At 39.3% G+C, this 20,011-nt stretch overlaps 1 protein-coding gene and 1 long non-coding RNA gene across 10 annotated transcripts in view; both read right to left on the bottom strand.

Moving 5' to 3' along the window:
- Positions 1-1,477: 1,477 nt before the first annotated feature.
- ACSL4 (acyl-CoA synthetase long chain family member 4) overlaps positions 1,478-20,011 on the bottom strand; it is a 38,744-nt gene continuing 20,210 nt past the window's right edge. For 3 of the 9 annotated variants that reach the window (XM_035324623.1, XM_035324621.1, XM_035324622.1), the window contains 14 exons: positions 17,337-17,855; positions 16,879-17,056; positions 15,480-15,589; positions 15,252-15,390; positions 13,759-13,909; positions 12,482-12,605; positions 11,560-11,631; positions 8,924-9,063; positions 7,961-8,133; positions 7,698-7,772; positions 7,279-7,470; positions 6,375-6,489; positions 5,516-5,673; positions 1,478-3,939 (listed from right to left, as the gene is read on the bottom strand). In XM_035324623.1, coding sequence (XP_035180514.1) covers positions 3,782-3,939; positions 5,516-5,673; positions 6,375-6,489; positions 7,279-7,470; positions 7,698-7,772; positions 7,961-8,133; positions 8,924-9,063; positions 11,560-11,631; positions 12,482-12,605; positions 13,759-13,909; positions 15,252-15,390; positions 15,480-15,589; positions 16,879-17,056; positions 17,337-17,687 — 2,136 coding nt within the window. In that variant the 5' untranslated portion in view covers positions 17,688-17,855 and the 3' untranslated portion in view covers positions 1,478-3,781. The remainder of the gene's footprint in view (positions 3,940-5,515; positions 5,674-6,374; positions 6,490-7,278; positions 7,471-7,697; positions 7,773-7,960; positions 8,134-8,923; positions 9,064-11,559; positions 11,632-12,481; positions 12,606-13,758; positions 13,910-15,251; positions 15,391-15,479; positions 15,590-16,878; positions 17,057-17,336; positions 17,856-20,011) is intronic. The other 6 variants (XM_035324629.1, XM_035324627.1, XM_035324628.1 and 3 more) reach the window with 2 other exon arrangements.
- On the bottom strand, positions 10,053-11,551 carry LOC118166057. The gene is made up of 2 exons (XR_004750329.1): positions 10,267-11,551; positions 10,053-10,216 (listed from the first exon to the last, which is right to left on the bottom strand). It is a non-coding gene; the product is annotated as an uncharacterized LOC118166057 (long non-coding RNA).

Here is a 20,011-nt window from a genome sequence, read left to right as displayed (position 1 = left end):
CTTGTACTGTAGTTACTCAAAGCTAACAGTCTGGGAGGTGGAAGGGTGACTGGTTTGGTTTTGTTCTGACTGGGGACTGACTAATGACCCTGTTCTCAAGCTGTACTACTCTGTACGCAGCCCTGAAGCACTGGATGGGAGCTGCAGTTCCTCGTGCTGGCTTTACCTGGGTGGGGGGGGGTTCTCTGCTTCTTGTTATGCTCAAGGCTCTCTGGTGTTGTAACGGGCACCAAATTACACTGGGTTTGCGAAACCTCACGTAACCTGCTCTTATGAGAGTAACTTGTTCCTTTCTCTGTTTATACTGTTCCCCTTGCAAGCTATTTAGGACAGCCTCCTGTTACGTGCGATGTTCGTGTTGCGTTATCTGGAGGAAGTGAATCACTTCCTCCAGCCCCTACCCAGGGATCTGTGTCAAACTGTCCTTGAAAGGTGCTCGTGTAACCTTCGTTCATTCTGATGCTCTAGGGACTTTCAGTGACGGTGACCTTGAGCAACCAGTTCCTCCTTGAATAAAAGATTTGTTTAAAAGTTTTGGTGTTTTTCTCAAAATGTCCCTTAGTGTATAGACTTTTTATTTTTTAAACCTTTTCCACTGGAGACAGCTCTCTTGTGCCTTTGTTAGGGCAACAAAGCTGTATGCAGCTGAAGGTTAATCAGAACTTGGTATAGGCCACTCCTGTTCAGGCCAGCTAAACTCAACTTCTTCAGCCTTTCTGTGTAGATGAAGCTTTCAAGCCCCCCTGTGACTGTTGCTATCCTCTGTCTTTAGGTATCCTATGTTTTTTGAAGTAGAGAGACTAAATACCATCTGTGCCTGAACTGGTCCCTTCCTTTTTGAACTTGTTTCTCAGTCTTGTGAAGATGGCTTCAAACTCTGCTTTTTGGAGAGCTTGCAGTTGTTTTCATGGCTCTGGAACCTTCAGGTTTAACCAACAGACTGCTTTCTCAGTCTGCAGTCCCACATCGCCTGTCCTTTCAGTTAAACGCTGGGTACCATTTGTAACTGTCAGGTAATGGTTTTGAAGCCATATGCTGTCACTTCATCTGCATCCTGATTCCTTCTAATGAGAGACATTCGCACACACACTGTTCCTTACTTCTCTACAAGTTCTGTCACAGAAGGATTTAGAATTAATTAAAAATAAGGATGACATTCTTACCAAAGTGCAAGTATTATATTTGCAAGTAAACTCTCCATTACACTGCAAGTAAGCCTGTTGTTACCCCTCTTTTTTTTTCCCTTCTCCAAAAATGGTTGAAAAGCTGATGTATATTGAATACTTTTGCAGCGTTATCTGCATTTAGTTTCTTAAAAGATAACTAAGCCTGCCCTATGCTTGTTTTCAGCTCTTGTAGTATGTTCTTATTGCTGCTGCTTCTGAGCCATTTTGTGAAGGTTTGCTCAGCTGCAGAGAGAATGCGAGGTGCTGAACAGTAACTGGAAACATGCAATAAAGATCTTCCAGAACACAACTTCTTTAACCATTTCAACTGTATTCCATTGTTGAGATGTTGTGTATGTATATATATACTGAAAATAGCAATTCTCAGTCAACCAAGACACAGAAGGTACCCAGAGTCTAGATAAAATACATTTCATATAAATACATTCATGGTTTAAAAGAAAATCATACGACTTGCTGACAGGTCCAAGTACAAGTAACTTTCTTACACGCGTATAACTTCTGTGATGCTAACAGGCTGTCTAACCAGGTATAACAGCGACTGATTTTAACCATGGAAAAGCTGGTGACATAGGTCCAGGACTGAGTCACTTGAAAAGGTGCTAATGATACAGAAAGTAATGCCGTTGTCATAAACCGATGTATGTGTCTTTATATATACGCTGCGTATTCTAACATTCTTAATATAATTAGGAATATTAGAAAAGCTAGTTTTTGGTTCCTTTTGGTGACCGTTCTAATTCCACGCACAACTGTGTGCAGCCAGGTTTATGTACTAGATCTGCTGTTCCCCTTTCCCCCTCAGGGTTCTTGGAAGATGGACTGGCAGTGTTCTGGACTGGCTGGAGAAGTTAAGCATGGGGAAGTTTGAAGTTGGTCCCGAGGAAAAGGGACAGTTTGGTTGACCAGTATATAGCTGTGATGTATTTTAGACAAAAGCTGTTTGAGTTGGAGAAAAAAAATACACATACATGCAAGAAAATAAAAACTTGCCCTGAAATTGCAAGCTAGTACGTTAAAGAGTAGCGTCGTACAAAATCTTTTACTTTCTGTACAGTGACAATAACAAATAATTTTCCTTTTTAACCATCATATACACAACACATCATGAATAGAAGAAATCTATAAATACTTTTAAAATTAATTTGTCATATATAGCAGTTGAGCCACACCTGTACAAAATGTATGCAACATATATAAAATGATTAAGAAAAGTGCAAAGTAGAACAGTATCAAGAGCCTCCACTTTTTACAGCATTTACGGTTCAAGTGTAAAGAGCTAGCAGGGATGCAGGAGCTCAGGTACTACCAAGTCAAAGGAGACACAGTACAGGATGCTGCACACAAAATGATAACCTATTAAGTTATAACATCTCACTTCAGCACAACTACAATTTCCAGTTAATAAAATAACATTTTTATAATGAATCTCTATGTAGAGTGATTTGTCCCTGTTAACAAGTCCCTTAAAACAAAGATTCCCCAGCCACAGCATACTTTCCCATAAGTAAAATAAAACTACGTGGAGAAACTACTGTTGTTTTCTGGTTGTCTTGTTTTGGTTACCATATTGTAAAAGGTGAACAGAAATACCTTTCTGCAACATAGCTATTTAGATTCTGATCCTGTAAATTACACAGAGATAACTTGTACCATTGCTCACATGTATGTGAAGGTCTGAAGGATCAGGCCCCCTCAAAAAAAATAATTCAACTCAGTTTCAAATCTGCTTAGAGACAACGGCCCGTCAATTTCACTGTTTGCCAGTCAGGATGCAAGTTTTGCATTCTGCATTCAGCTGATTTTTCTCATCAGAACCTCCTGCAGCAAGGCAAGTCTTTGTCTTTTGTTTTTAAATGCTGTAGGTCCTAGTGTGAAAGCTCTGAATGAATTAAAACATGGTGGCAAGTAAAAGATGTATTTGGTGAGCTGAAATTTGAAAGAGTTGATTCAATGCTCGTGAGTGAAACTTTCAAATAACTTGTTTTTAGAAAGTTTTTCAGTTCACCTTGATTTCAATAAGTATACTTCATATTTTCTTTTAGGCACTGTAAATACTGAAGATAACTGAGGTGCAGAAGAATCCATCCATTCTCAAGCAGTACATTACTAGTGATCTCTAGCAAGTTCTTGACCCATGTTGTTTTCTTATTTTTATTTTAAATGGAGACAGTTAAGCTTTAAATACACATTTTGTCCCCGCTAAGTATCTTACTATGATAGAATCATCAAAATTATATTAATGTTTCTCTTTGAAATGTACATCAGACTTCACAGTCCATTAGGGAGAAATTGCAAGCAGTCTGAATGTGCTAGAGAAACAGTAAGAATAACATTACCTGTCCATACTGCTTCACATAATTATGTCTGTCTCTGAACTGGAAATGACGACATGACACTGAAGCACATTAAGGTTTTCTGCTAGTAATTATGAATTTGGAGTCTAAGATCTTTGCTCTCATTAGAGATTATAAGAAACATTCATCCATTTGGTGTATTTTCTGAATCCATGTGATACCTACTCTATACAAAGACATCCAAAATCAAGGCATGAGAAGGAACCTTCTGCACAACTGTCTAGCCAACAGAACTTTTTATTTGCCTCCATACATTCTTTCAATGTCATTGAGGTAATGGTTCTTCAGTTCTTTCCGTTTCAACTTGAAAGCGTCTGTTACTAGCCCAGTCTCTGGGGTCCATGGTTCAGGGCTTAACCGTACTTTGATGGGTATTTCAAACCTTTCTAATTTCACTGCAGGGACAAGAAGAAACAAAAGCACAACGTTGTCAAATGAAACATTCACTCTACCTAAAAACTTAAGGCAAGCACTCTAAAACTTGTGTAATATGGTGTCCTACTTGATGGAGTAACCTTAAAGAAGGTACACGAGCAAAGTTAGTTGTGAATCAAAGCTCAGTGGTCATTAGTCTGCAAATATTCTAATAATATGCTGCATTTAACTTGTATTGGATCTGAGAGTGTAAAAATCTAAAGCTTGCAACAAAGGAGTTTGTAGCCTGAAGATCTGACTACTGTCACGAGGATATGCTGAGTTAGATCACTGTCACAGGAACACAGTAATAACTGTATTAACTCAGATTAGTTAGATGCACTTCGTATTTCTATACCTTCTGTGCTCGAGCAATTCTTTCCCATACTTTTACTTCCTAAGAGATTGTTTAGGGTTCAAAATGAAGGGGCTTCTCTGTATTTTTGTTACATTAGTCACTTACTCTCCCTTCAGCTGGAACCAGTCTCTTGGTGCACGCACACAGCCTCATTACAACCAGCTTTGGTTGTAATGCTCCTGTCTCTTACCCAGGCACTAGGTTGAAGAGAGGTGAGTAAGGGAGGAGGTGGGTGCTTCAGTGCCTCCCCTGCATCAGGAACAGGGCAGGGAGCTGCTGCGTGTGCACTGCTTGATGGGCTTGCTATCAGGTTCTGCGTGTAGGCGTGTAAGAGGACCCATGTAGTCTTGGAGCTGACAACTCGGTGTTGGAGCTAGGACAACGTGTGGCAGCACAGCCTCTAGGTGGCAGCAAACACAGGGCAGTTGGGATGTCTGTCCCCTGGAGCTCTGTCTCTCCAACTTCAAACAGGTATCGGAATGTACTGTTTCATCCTATCAGTTACATGCCTGCTCATGATGAAGGTGCGTTATGTTCTGCTAAAAATCAGGATCGTCTCTGAAGTACTTTTGGAAAAAACTACAGCTGTATCTAAATAGTAGATGACTCTCTAGAAAGAAGGTATAAGCAGAGACTTTGAATGACAAATCTATATGGAGAATAATTACCTAGTTCATGATGGAATAGCATTAAAATGTTTAAACTCAAGTCATAGATCTACAAATTGATGAGGCTTTTGATCATTCAGCACTGTAGCAAGGAACAGTAGGCTTTAAGCCATTACAAACATAAGGGTCATGGTGGTTCAAAGCTGTAGGACACACAGTTGCACAGAAAAAAGCTTAGAGATCTCGTTTAACTAATTTTCTTACCAGCAAGTGTCTTGTACGTTCCCTTCCAAACTGACAGCCCCTTAGGTTCTTACTTTAACTGCATTAAACAAACAACCTGTCTATAGACAGGTTAATTTAGAAATTAGTTTTTAAAAGTCTCTACGTCCTTGAGGGAAAAAAAAAAGGTAGTAAATTCCTGGCATAACAGGGATGAATTTGATGTGGTGTTTGCCTGTGATAAAACTCCTCTAAGTTTTGGTAAAGGCAGAATCAACAGGCAGAAGGAAGAGAAGTTAGTGAGGATAACTGAAAACTTCTGCTGGACAAGCACCATGAGATTGGCTAACTTTATGCCACTTTACTTACTCTTGTCTGCCACTTCTTTAATTTCTCGCAGTATTTCAGCTTCCATTGCAGGATTGTTGCAAATGTCTACCCAGGTTCCGCTTACACCTTTCTGCTCAGCTAATGCAGTCAGCTTCTTCTGATTGGGAACCACAAAACTGATCACGTAAGACTGGTCACTACCACAGGATGGCAAGAGAAGGAAGGAAAAAAAAGATTTAAACAGTTGAAAGCTTCCATTTCAAGGAGTAAAGCACTTACTTGATGTTACATACACAGATCCACAGTGCTTTTTGTAATGTACTTATCCCCCCATACAGAGTTTTTCTTGTATGTTAGGCTTTCACAACTCCTGACCATCAAAGGTCAGGTTCTAAGTTAAGTGGTTAGGTTTGATCAGTATCAAACTTAATGTGCGCTTGCGAAATTAGAGCATAATTTAGCTTCCCAACTGCATCTGGTGCTTAAGCAGTTCTCTGCAGTTTCCCTTCATGTAGTTTGTATAAGCAGGTGGAAGGAGACATCCAGGCTATTTCCAAAACTCGAGAGAGTTTTAGATCAGGTGCAAAATGTCCAATTAACTTTTCTCTGTTATTCTGACAGAAGGCCAAAGTACATGCTAAACTATACCTGTTTGGGGAGGAGATGGGATGAAGCTGGAATGAAATAAAACAAGTGAAATGCCAACAGAAAAGCTCAGTTTGGGGGTATCTGGGAGCCTGTGCTACTTCAGAGATGCTCTTTATAGCTCACACTTTGTTCAGTGGAAAACATGGAAAACTGCAGTGTATCAATAGAAAAGTATATCGAAGGGTCAGAGCTCGCATTTCACGTTTACCCTAAATTACCTTAAACCTCTGAACAGTAAAACTAGTCTTACCTTTTGGCATAAGCACAGATATTGTCAATCAACGGACAGTTCTTCAGTGCTGCCTCCACTTTGCCCAGAGACACGTATTCTCCTGCTTGTAGCTTTACCAAGTCTTTTTTACGATCTAGGAGTTGAAGGGAAAGAAGGAAAAAAAAAAAGCTTACTCCATTTAAACTTGTGCACTTCCACACTCATTTTCAAAGCCACTATATAGGTATTCTGTGCCATGCCATGTAAAGGTGAAATAAAAGGAGTTAAAGCATTTTTCTTGACATCAGGAGGGGGTTCTTCACAGAGAGGGTGGTTGCACACTGGAACAGGCTCCCCAGGGAAGTTGTCACTGCACCGAGCCTGTCTGAATTTAAGAAGAGATTGGACTGTGCACTTAGTCACATGGTCTGAACTTTTGGGTAGACCTGTGCGGTGTCAAGAGTTGGACTTGATGATCCTTAAGGGTCCCTTCCAACTCAGGATATTCTATGATTCTATGATTCTATGATTTTACTCCAATTATAAAAAGGCTAATGCCATAAACATATTCTGGAAACTTTATAAAGGTTTCTGTAAAGAAGTTTACGTAGCACTACGCTTCCTGTCACAAAACATGTATGGAAGTTATGGAGCTGGTGATTTTAAAGCTTTGCAATGAATACCAAAATGTTAATCTTACATTTACTCCTCAAATGTTGTGTGCTGAATTTAAATAATACTAACATTATATGAAACAATACCGCTTCCAAAATTTTCTTATAATTGTGAAGACTTTTGGGAATGTGTTTTACACTGTGATGTTGCAAGCCGGTAACCTTGAGTAAGATAAGGCCTGTCAAAGCCAACAGGATTAATAACGTGCTTACAATTATGTTCAGTTAAGATCTTGCAGTAGATTAAGATAGCAAAAAGTGAGGCCAACCTATGATCTGCAGACACCCATCTGGATGAAATTCTCCTATATCTCCAGTACAAAACCACCTCTGCCCGTTCTCATCAATGGAGAAATCTTCTGTTGTTTTCTCTTCATTTTTAAAATATCCCATTGAGACATTAGGTCCACCAATTATTATTTCTCCTCTAGGATTAGGCTTGTCTCTGTTAGTATAGCCCCCTGAAAACAAAACAGAAATCCGCACACTATTATTTTCAGGTCATGTATTCTCCTGCCAACAAAATGTTTTGAAACTTCAGGTTAAAGCATGCACACAAAATAACAGCTACTGTCAAAGGTTAAGAGCAGTTACTTCATATGCGATACCTAGCCAAGCAGATAGGCAAGGAAAACAGCTAAGCAGCGACTGAATTAGTTGCTCTGAAGTCAAAACACTTAATGCTCACCTTCTTGCCAGTCTCTCAATCTTATTTCACAGCAAATAAGAGGGGCTCCAACTCTGCCAGTGCTATAATCAGCAACTTAGGGAAAGAACAAGGAAGAACACACAGATTTTTTCATTTTGAAATATAAACTCAAACCATAGATATGAAGACAGCTTAACTCCAATAAAGTAACTTGAGATAAGAGCTACAGCTATTCTGACTTTACCTTAAAAAAATATTTAAATATATATATATAAAATGTATTCCCAGAATTGTTTAACTACCTTCTGTAATTGTTCCTGCTCCACATGTTTCTGTTAATCCATAGCCTTGACCAACAGGACAGCAAAAACAGATGTTCATGAATCTTTGTGTTTGAGGCGAAAGTGGTGCTCCTCCAGAAAGCATCATGCGGACATTCCCTCCTAGTAGTGCCTTGACTTTCTTAAACAACAGCCTTGAAAGAAGGGAAAAAGTATTGAAGGATCATTCACTCTGATCACTTTTATAAAAGAAATAAGAGACAATCTTTCTTCCTACCTAAAACACCTTAAAAATAACTTAATCATTCACGGAGTTTAGTGGACAGCAGGGATAATCAAAAACCATACCTCCTGTGTAACATTTGAAGATGGCAGAATTCCTATACACTACCTAAATAGACATCAGATTCTATCAATACAAAAAAGGAAATTCCATGAGCATTTACCCAGTCACCTGTTCTGAAGATTAGTCCTTCTGAGGCTGGAGAGCAGCCCTGCAGAAAGGGACCTGGGCATTCTGAACGTGAGGTGAAGGCGAGGCCTGAGTGTGCCCTGGCAGCCAGGAGGGGCAGCCCTGCCTGGGGTGCCTCAAGCACGGCCTGGCTACCTGGGTGAGGGCAGGGACCGTCTGGTGCAGCCTCACCTCCAGCACTCTGTGCATGTTTGGGCAATGCAACATCGAAGGACATAAAGCTATTAGACAGCATCTAAAGGAGGGCTATGATAGGGTCTGATTCCTGCGTGGAGCCAAGGGTTGGACTTGATGATCCCCGTGGGTCCCTTCCAACCCGGGATATTCTGTGATTGCCAGTAAATGTCTCCTCTGTTTCCTGTAAGAACCTGGATTCTTTCAGTTTAGTTATTAGATCATACTTGCACGTTGCAATAGAATTGTCTGATGTCAGATAGTTCAGATGATTATTCTTTTAGACCCTTAACAAGTCACGATGAAAAAAGTGCAGTTTGACCATGACTGGTACTTACATGTTACACAGAGGTGCATCATATCCCCTTTTGATTTGTTCTAATTTGTAGTCATAGCCTATCTTGAACAGAGTTCTCTGAATGTAGTTCATCTCTTGAACTTTACTCATGACATTTTTATAAATTCGGTCCATTATTTCCTACAGTGTTCAAAAGAGCAAGGAAGATTACCACATTGTTGCAAATTTCATGCTACAAATAATAATAAAAACAACTATTACTCTTCATTTTAAACAGGTAATACAGCAAGAATGAAAATACCTGCATCATTTTTAAGCAGTGCTTAACTCTAATGCTTTTAACGTGTGATCAGTCGGTCCATTTATAGACCACTGGGGCTTGGAGCTGTTTGAAATGGGTGGAGCAAAGTGTTGAAAATGCAGTACAAAAAGCAGTGACTTATCCTCACTTTTCTCCACTTGCTTAGATCTCCTCACGACAGTATCACTTAAGAGGAAGAACCCTCATGCTGTAGTTTATAGTTTATTTTAGCAAACCTGAATTAGGTATACATGTAAGTTAAGGGCAAGCGAGTGAGTAGCCACTGTGGATCTTCAGACATACTGCAGTCATTCATAGTTACTTTTCTGCAAACTACTTTCTAAACCTCAGATTTCATTTAAAATACTTCCCACCCCTTGTTCTAAAGATGTCTTCTCTATCAACCCCAGCAACAAATCTTGGGTAATGTCATAATGTAATGATGTAAACAATGACACAGCAAGTGTTATCAAGAACACCTTAATCTGTACCCAAAGCGTGACAAACTGATTTACAAAACCTTGACTTCAAGTTTAGCTAAATCTCTCTGCTAAAGCTTTGTATATGCCATGGAAGACAAATCGTGCTTAGGAGTCCTGAAGCTGTGCTTTATTTGTGGCAACTGGCAAGCACAAGGGAATGAAGTAAGAAATTTCATTTCATCACTTCCCTTTCCAAGAGAATTTCCCAAAGCCAGATAGGTATCTTAAGGCAGAATTCATGGTAACTTTTTGGAAAGCCTGCAATGGCGTGACAAGGTATGCAGCATCATAAAGACCAGAACGAACAACTAACAGCTATTGCAACATTCTGACTCAAATACTTAGGAATATTTGTGCCTCTGGATTCTGTTACAATTTTTGTTTTCGTTCCTTATACATTCTAATTGCTGGTGATGTTATCGTATTTTGATGATGAAAACAAGACAATACAGCTAGGAATCAAAATATTCCTCAGGCAATGTTAGTTGTGTTCCTGCTAGGACTTTCTGAAGGGGTTTCCTCTCTGCTATAGATTGTTGGAGTCTAGATCCTATATGTTATCAACTGAAAAGGGGTCATCAGTTTCAATTTATTTTCCACTCTGTCATTTATGATAGTAAACCTCTGGAATGAAGAGATTTAGGCAGGGTTCAGCATTATCACCGTTAGCATTTCACAGTTCTGCAGTTAATTCACATGAACTTGTCTGCATGGCTTTTTGTTGTTGCTGTTTTTGTTTTTTTCTGGCCCATGCACTTTTTATGTTCCTTCCAAAAAGGTACTATGTTCATATTTTAAATTTACACTTTTTACTAGCAGTCTAACAGTTGAGTTTTCCCTAAGAAATCAATTTTAATGAAATTTTAAAGAAATAAATTTTAATTTTACAAAAAGTTGAGGCTCTAAGTGATTAATTTTCACTCAGTGAATTACTAAGAAAAAGATGTATATTATTAATATTATATGTATATTATTAATATTTTTTAAAATCAATTACTAATTGCTTTTTTAAAACTTTTGGCTATTCACAAAAGAGTCTGCAGAACAACCAAATCCATGATCAATCAAAACTCCATGTTCCTAACTAGCACCAAATCCTCCTCCCCCAGCCCCGCCTGTCAGTGCGGCAGAAGCTGATGCTACTGGTTTTCTGAGCTACAGCTGTGATACAACCATAAAAGAGGGAGATGGGACTGCAGGGCACACATGGAAGCTTTTTCCAGCAGAAAGAAGCAAATATTTGCGGGATGGGTTTGGGTTTTTTTTTGATAGCACCAAGACCTGAGGGAATAGAGAAGCCTGGTACACCTAAAGGCTAACATAAGCTGCAGAAACAACAGTTTCAGTCTCTGGATCATTTTTTTCTTACAGGAGGAGACTGAACGGGGGCCTGCTTACACTGAGAACAGCATGAGACTGCTTGCAGGCAAAGCAGCTAAAAGCAAGCACCCTGACAGCTGGAACAACAGAGCTTAATTTGCTAAGTTCTGTATCTCTGCCAAAACTGGTCTGTTTCACGTGTCAATCTTAGACAAATCCACACTGCTCTCTCATTGTGCAAAAGGAACTTTCAGACTGGGAATGCCGAAGACCTTCTGTGGCTTGTTGTTGCTTCAATAAGCCCAGTAAAACATCACTTGAAACTACTGAAAAACGCTTACAGTTTTGGATCAAAAAGGGTCTTGGCCTAAACACAGGTATATTCTTGTGCTCGTTTGCAGCATCAGTTCTCCAACTCACGAAATGCCAACTGGGATTTCTATATTTCCTTGCCTGTTAATAAGAGTTTCTTGGACACACACAAAAGAAAATAATCTCGGTAGACAGGCATGCTAGTACGAACAAGGCAGAAGGCACCATTTTTGCTAAACATACATGTGGCTGCATACTTACAGGCACAGCTGCCATCAGGGTAGGCTTAAGTACAGTACAGTCTCCTTTGCTTCCTTTCTTAATTTTACTTGACTGTAATAAGGAGAAAACGTTAATTTATGAAGCTGAAAATCAGGCAGCTCTTCAAAGAAAGACAAAAAGGGAGGGAGACGTGCTAATGTAATTTGTTTAAATCTCTTCCCCTTTCACTCCATACAACATTTCCTGCTTAAAATGTATGTTGTTTTCCAGCATGATTGGAAAAAGTACTGATTATCAGCAATTTCAACCAAAATATCAGATGTTTTACAAGTCCAACTGGGTAAAGCAATTCCACCTTGTATAACTTTTTCTTCTGTTCCCTCCCTCTAGATCTTGCACTCTCCTCCATTTAACGCCAGGAGTGTTTTGTGGTGTGGTGTTCTTTTGCTGTTGGTTTGTGTGTTGATTTTTTTTGGTTGGTTGGTTTTTGTCCAATGCAGTCTCTGTACCAGAAAAATGTACAGAAGCTTTCTTTTCTAGCTTAACTTGCTCTTATTTATCTTCATTGGTAAATGGAATAAGGCAAAAAGCTAAATAGAAGAGTTATGATAATGGGGTAAAGAACCGATAGACTGAAAACTTAAAATCACTTTAAGCAGCCTTACGTTCAGTTAGTACATTAATAGCTGTTCATATCCTGATGTTCCAATAGATAATGCTATATACATTTATTAGGCTTTTAGATTTCTTAAGTATTGTAAAAGCAAAAGTTTAAATAAATGTTTATATGGAGTGACCTGCAGCTGTAGTTCTACCACGAACGTTAATTTGCATAATTTTCTGAAAAAAAAATATTTTGGAAGTGTACCATATACATCAACATTTACTGGAAGAGAATAGCTAACCGTAAGAATGCAGACTGTGAAAGCTTAACTTTGCTTTTGCCTTTTCCCCTCCTCACCTGATCCGATAGTGTAAGTGGAGAGGAATATCCAATCCTGCAGCCGTAAGTGATGCAAGAAATTTCTGCTGTCAATTCCAATACATGGGCCAGGGGCAAATAACCAATATAAGTATCCTTGGGTCTAGTAAAGGAAAGGATTATCTAATTAACAGTGATGCACAAGTGGACTGATAATACTGCATAATTGTTTTATGCTGTATTTAGTTGCCTTTTTTTTTTTTTTTTTAAACTCAGTTCACAAGTGAGGCTTTTTCTTCTGTATGCAAGAAAGGTGTGATTTTAAACCAGTTTATCAACTAAATTGGTAAAATTCTACCTTAGTGAAATCAGGATGAATTACAGGGTCTGCCTTGTTTTCTAGGAAACTCAAAGTTTCCTTAGTGCTGCCCCATTGCCATTTCTCCTTGTGGGAGGTTTCATCCCCAGTACCAAATCAAGAATGAAATCAGTATTTTAAAAGAATCACCAATGATTTACAGATCCTTACATCATCATAGCATCTCCTTCTAAAATAAGTTGGTGAAGAGCTGATCACTGACTTACAGAGGCTTATTTCAGGAAATACAGAGATTTCTCAGGAAGAACCTTAGAGCTGTTACTTTACAGAAGCTTTCAGCATCAGGTCAGAAGTGTTTTTATATCTTACCAGGAAAGGGGATTAACATAGGTTATTTTAGCTATTATTAAGTTCTTTGTGAATGCAGTAACAAAGACATCCACATTCATGAAGAATTTCTTCATAATATTAATGAGGCTGTTTGCAGTTGGCTATGCTATAATCAAAGCAATTTATTATTTCGGTCCCTGTTTCAGTGGAGTATATTCGAGCAGATCCTGCACTACGTGTATTAGCCATCCAGCAGTGGTCTCTCTAAGTAAATGGAAGTGGCAGGCTTTGGCATGCTGCCTGAAGTGATTCTAGCTGCCTGAAAACATCTAGCAAAAAAAGTTTCCTGAGTTTGACTAAAAGGAATTTCTTTATCTGATGGTGTCTTAATGCATAAAAGGGTGCAAAATCCATCACACACCTGTAGCTAAGGGTGAGAGGAAAACAAAAAGGTGGAGTTGAAAAAGCATGTGGGACAAGGTATAGAAGATCAGAGTAGGTTCACAAACACAAGACCTACTTCATATAAATTAAAGATTAGTGGGCTCACAGTGAAATCAAGGAGCTTGCTAACTCCTGGTGCCAGCAACAGGCTTTCTATCAAGGTAGGCACTTTTGGAGGTTCTGTTTTACCTCTGCACACACACGACAACCAAGTGTTTCTTACCCCAGGCCAGGTATTCTCTCGCACTGCCCTGTCATTCCAGCTATCAAGTTTTTGTGCTGCATCATCACTCCTTTAGGTCTCCCCGTAGAGCCACTGGTGTACATTACTAAAGCCAAGTCTGTAGGAACAGGTCTGCTTGGCAGAACGCTTGCTGCAAAATGCAAGAGAAAAACTGCATTAATACTTTCTAAATTTTTATTTCTGTAATTAACGAATGGGAAAATTTCGGTAGTCAACCAGTGTGAAACAGATACTTCAGGAAAGGCAAGCACGATGTGCTGCTAAGTTGTCAGTCGTGGCTGCAGAAGTGAGTGATGAAGAGAGTTGTGGTCTCCTTTTAAGATGTGAGGGAAGGCAGATTTCCAAAGGAGTAACCAGTATTGGGGCATCTACACAGTCTGGGTGGTACTTCTACCATTACCATTGCGTTTTATAGCTGTCTGGAATTTTCATAGAAAAAGCCTGCTGAAGATCAAGTAAATCTGTCAAAGGCAGTGAAGGGGAGAAATATTGGTGAGAAACAACAGGTTGAAAACAAACAAAAAGCCGTGAGTCAGCTTTTCTGTCAGTCACTCTTCCAAAGCCAGGGTTACAGAGCTGAGAAGACTGCTTTACTGCTTTTCCACTAACAAGCCGCTTAAACTTAAAACAGTTGACTTTTGATTTTTGTTTTAATCCCTTGGCACTTATTCTTAGGATGAAAGTCATTTCATCAGACTTTCAGAGCTAGAGAGGCAACAGAAGTATCCGCAAGGGAAGCAGAGGGTTTTTTCAAAACAACTGCAACACAACGAAACAGTAACTGTTGGTCTGTATCAGGTCTTTAAGCTGATCAAAGCTAAGCAGTTGTAATGAATGTGGCCTTCTCTGCAAAAAACTCCTTTGCCAGTTTATCTCCTCTTTTTCAGGAGACAGAAAATCTGGCCAAGTGCAGACCACAGAGTTAAGGAAAAGAGATGAGGCTGGATTTTTTCCGTCCTTAAAGACAACGTTAGGGTTGCTTCTGGCTGCCCAGCATAGCAGGGGTTACGTAATGGTTGTTCCTCTAGTTCAAGGTGCTTTGTAGGCACAGAGAGGATCAGAAAAAAGACGTGTCCAAGCCAATAAGCAAAAAACCCACGAGTGCTTTCTCCTCTTAGGACAAATAGTGAAAAATAAGATGAATAAAAGGTAGGAGTAGCAGAAAATGGAACACTGCACCATATTCCACTTCACTTCCTAAAACAGAGTCTTAGAGTTAGATATTCTGGCTGCATTTTAGAAAGTAAGTTTTATCCTGAAATTCCTGAAACCTAAACAAAGGTACAGGACACTAAATAGATCAAACAAATCATCCACTTATTTAAAGGAAGCCAGAGGATGAACTGGTGACCTACCACTTCCTTCCTGTTAGAGACCTGCATGTTTGTTTCTACTGCTACCCAGCCCTCTTAGACTACATCTTATTTCACTGTTAACATTGCTCGGTCAGTTCTCTGCAGTGCTTCACTTACAGTTTTCTGGTTTGGCTCCCAGCTCTTCCACTGTCTGCATACTATGAATCTCCACATTTTCAGGGTATTCAGATTTATTGATGGTTTTATTGTCCACATAAATGATATGTTTAAGACAGGAGACTCGTGGCAATGCAGCCTACAGGACAGAAAGGTAACCGTTAGCATTGGCTGTGCTGTAAAATGACTAGGATTGCTCGTAAGCAGGTAAAGCTGGTGCCAAATTACCTTAAGTTTGCTCTCAAGAAGTTCTGCACTAGTGATCAGATACGATGCTCCGCATTCATTGAGACCGTAGGTTACTGCCTCTTCACCCAGGGTGGCATACAACGTGACAACTGTTACATTGAAGGGAGAGAGAACAAAAGAAAAGTTAAAATAATATGAAACACCAAAGCTCATGCTTTATAGCTCACTGCAGTGCATTACTGGGGGCAGGGGGCTGAGAGGTAGGGGGAATGAGCTCAATAGGGAATTTTCCCATTAGGAAACCAAACAGCTTTTAATTTTCCCACATCAGGATGTTACGCTACAAGTGATCTCCGGAATGATGAGGACAGTTATGTGGAACAGAGACCAACCAAAACTCAACAAAAATGCCGTTGCACTGTAAGCAACTGAGAACGTGTTCCTCTGAGCTCTCTGCAACCAGACCGCAGGGGGAGAGGTGTCCTGCGGTGTTCAGCATCACCACGACTGGTTAGAGCTGTGCACTCCTACAAGCAACTCTTTCAGCTGCAGTGTCAGCTTATGCAGCCACAGGGTCAGCTACTTCACTTGTTTCCACGAAATTATTGATGGGGCAAGGCAGAAAATCAGGTTAAGGAATCGGAATGGTTTTTGTGGTGCTAGATTATTTTTAACCCCAATCGGTCACAGAAATGACATTAAGTGTCTCACAGGCACTGTCGAGTTCAGGTTTTCTACTGAGAAAAGTACTTTCCTTTAATATTCTGCTACTGTCTCAGATTTAACCTCCAAAAAACATTAAAGGAGAATAACGTTCCTGTGAAGTAGGGATCATATAGAAAGGACAAAAAGAGAGAAATGTTACATTACTCTCTAGGAACCTTTGCTACTTCACCAAGAGGTTTGTATGCCTCAGGTTAGATTAAATATTTGACTGCTTAAATAAATGAAAAAGCATATACATAATGGTAATGAACTTGAACAACTTAAAAGTGTTACAAAAAAAAAAAAAAAACAGACTAGCATATTATTGTGATTATTCTTCTCTCTTCCAATAGCCATTTCATGTGTCAGATGCAGAAGTTAGATTACAGACAGGAAATGCTATAAACATTCCACAGTCTGGGGGGAAATGCAACCACCGAGTCTTCAGAATATTTTATAAAACCTGAGTAGTATCTGTACCTTTCCGTTATTCTAATACCTAAAATGTTGCTACAATAGAATCAAAAAGAATAGTCCCATAAGTACGAGCAAGTATCGCTACTATGCACAGAAGAGGCTGGAAACCTACACAAATCAGACTACATGCAGAATTAGTTTATTAAATTCTCATACCATCAGTGACAGGATTGGAACATCCAAAATTCTTAACAGCCAAAGCTGTGCTGCAGGATAGTTCTAAAATATACTCAAAGCAAACAAGTTCAGCACTCACGAGGAAAGTTATACTTGAAGCAGGCGAGAGCTGCAACCATCCATTCTGCTCGGGTCTCGCAGAATATGACAACAGTACTCTTTGGGGTTAGTCCCAGGGCAGTCAGTCCACTCCCCAAGCGATTCACTTTCTCATTTACTTCTTCATAGGATAGCCATCTGTAATTTCCTAATATTAACTGGGGCAGGGAACAAAAGAAAACACACCTGTGATTACAAGAAGCTGTTGGTACAGGACTACCTGCTTACTTGAGTTGGTGCCTAACACCACAAGTGCTTTCATTTTGCTTGAAGCAGAATAAATAGTGCATGATGTAGTGTGTTATGCTTTAACTACAGGATATTTTATATCATAAAGAGAAGACTAAGGAAGGCCGCTAATGAGGCCTCTGTTGGTGAAGCAAGATGCAAAGCAGCTCAAACCCAAATCAGAATTAAGTACAAAACTGTAAGCTTTACCTTTTTGAACACTTTTCCATTTGGTTGCATTTCATTTTCTTCACTCAGTAGTTCTCTGGTCCCAAGACAGTCCTTTTTCCCAAACTTTGCTAAAGCATGGTCAAACAGCTTGTCCAACGTGTCTGCTCCAGGAATGTTTATGTTTGCTAGTGAGTCAAGGTGAGTGACAGAACGGTAGGGGCTTCCAGGTTTGTCCGAGATGGGTTTAGCTTTTAAACGCTTTGCCATAGCCTTTTTCTTCTTTGCGTTGGTAAGAAAATACCATGGAATAAATACGAGCATACTGTACACAGATATTAACAAGTACACAGGCAGCAAAAGAATGGTGCATACTTCTAGCCTAAGTTTCATTGCAGGTATTTAAAAAAGAAAATCTCTTATTGTGTTCTGAAGCAGGCAAGAGCAAAAGCAGCAGTGCAGTATGGCGTAGGAAGAAGCAACAGTAAGTGAAGCTTAGGTAGCTCTGTTTCAAGGCAGCTGCTAAAGTTTTAGTAACCTTTGAGAGCCAACAGTGGACACCTGTGGGTGAAGACCAGAGCCAAGCAGAGAGCAGGAAAAAAAAAAAAAAAAAAAGAATTAAATTAGTAATATTACAGTCAGCCCATAGTTATAAACCTTTAAGATTTCACCTCAAATGCATCAAGACCAAGGAGACTGAATTAACTGATTTAACAGACTGCACGATACAGCAGTGTACTGCTCTGAAGATTAAAGAGGATGAATCTTCTCCATACTTGTTTGTTGCATCCACAAATATTTACTTTTTGAAGACTTTTCCCCAGTATCTCAGTATAATTCAGGGCTGCAGAGATAAAGTCTGTCCTCTCACATCATAATATTGTGTTTAAGCTACTTGTGTAATGCTACAATTGCATAATTATGGGAAAGGTCAACAGTTGTTTCTCCCCTAAATATTTGTATTACAATGGAATGACACGGTACGTTTCCTTACTGCCTTTCAGAATGTTGTATCAACTTATATTTAGACTAAAATATATCTGGATACAGTCTTCAAAAACCTACACGTAAGCTACAGAATACTCCAAAATTGCTTTATTAACTTTGCCACAACTGTATTTTTGATATACTTTTTGTCTGTGATTGTCAGATTCTTGGAAAGGGATCAATTACATAGATTCTCCCCTCCACTGGCCTCTCTTCCCCCTCCTAAAAAAAGAAACCAAAAAACGCAGCAACTGTTTCAATATATGCATTTCTGAACTCCAGGTATGGAAAATGCAATCCAATTTTAAATAAAGCACAGTTTAGCAAGATTTTGTCTGCACGTCAGAAATCCGTCTTCATTAAGGAGAACTGGGCCTGAATAAAGACTGAAATGGGAGAAAAACAAAACCATCCTAATGAACCACAGTTGCGGCTAGTCCGCTTGCCTTTAGCTAGTCTCTACTGGCACATTAAAGACGTAGGTGCTTATCTTCATCTGATGGCATGCAAACACAGCATGCAAACACACGAACAATGCACACAGCAGGAAAAATAACAAGCAAAGGTGCACTAGCAAAAGAGCAGGAGCTCAGACACAGGGAAGTAAATCCTGACTAGCGTATAGCAAAGGCCAGTCTTTCACAGCCAAAATCTGGTAAACGGAATGGATGAGAACAGGGGAAATTGCAGGGCTCCATTAGGAATTAAAAGAATGTAGGCACACCTCAAAATGTACCTTTAGTAATGTACTTGCCACCTCAGGTGAGGGAGGCTACAATTAACATTTCAGGTTAAACAAGACAGCTGCTATTAACAGCACAACAGAAATGTTTTACTAGGTTGTTGGAGTTTTTAATAAGAATTGCATTGTCTGCAGTTGTGCTGTAGCCAGCATCATCACCATTTAACGTAATATAAGATTAAGAGATCTTCAGATACTTAAAGTAACATCATCACCTTGTTGTTATATTTTTAATAAAACTTGTGTCATCTCAAGTTGCTACTGAATGATAGTGTGAAGTATGAAACTAAGCTCAGACTTGTTCAGAAAAAGGGTGTTCTGCATACTTGCTTAAAAAAAAAAAAAGAAAGAAAATTCCACATTCTTTTCAAAGCTTACATGCTTAGTCTGCCTTAGTTAACCTCATCATCATCAACTAGTCATCAGTCAACCCTCAGCAGAGGGCATATCGTTTTACCTTCCCAAGCTCCAGTTCTCTAAAATGAAGGTCACCGGTTTATATTACAAATCTTGGGTGGTATTTTCATTCCAGTTAATTCAGTGATCCAAAGGAAGCAGTTGAGCTTGGATTTAAAACAAAAGCCAGCCGCAGTGCTAAAACTAACACAGAAACCTCATCAGAATGTTCTAAATACTGCCTGAAATAATTACATTATGATAAAAGGGTCTTAATGGGGGAGGTTCGTTTTGTCCTAAAACTGGTACCCTGCTGAAATTGCTTTTAGCATTTGAATGAAGTGCACGTACAAACACACTTTGTACCCCTGCAGCCAGCTATGTTAAAGTTCACATAAGCAAATATTAAAGGTTGCATCTCATTCACCTTGAAATTTCAGATTAGTTTGAAATACTTTTAAAAGTGTTTATAAACAGGGAGCTTAGCTAATCTGTACACATTTGTGGCAATTCAAAGTGCGTCTATTTTGACATAAAGAAGCTGGAATTCTTCACAGAAATGGTTGGAAAAACTTGCTAAGACCCAAGAAGA

The sequence above is a fragment of the Oxyura jamaicensis genome, chromosome 4 (genome assembly GCF_011077185.1).
Source record: "Oxyura jamaicensis isolate SHBP4307 breed ruddy duck chromosome 4, BPBGC_Ojam_1.0, whole genome shotgun sequence".
In the NCBI taxonomy this organism is placed as follows: Eukaryota; Metazoa; Chordata; class Aves; order Anseriformes; family Anatidae; genus Oxyura; species Oxyura jamaicensis.
Note: the sequence above shows the minus strand (reverse complement) of the source record. Positions and strands in the feature narration are given on the sequence as shown.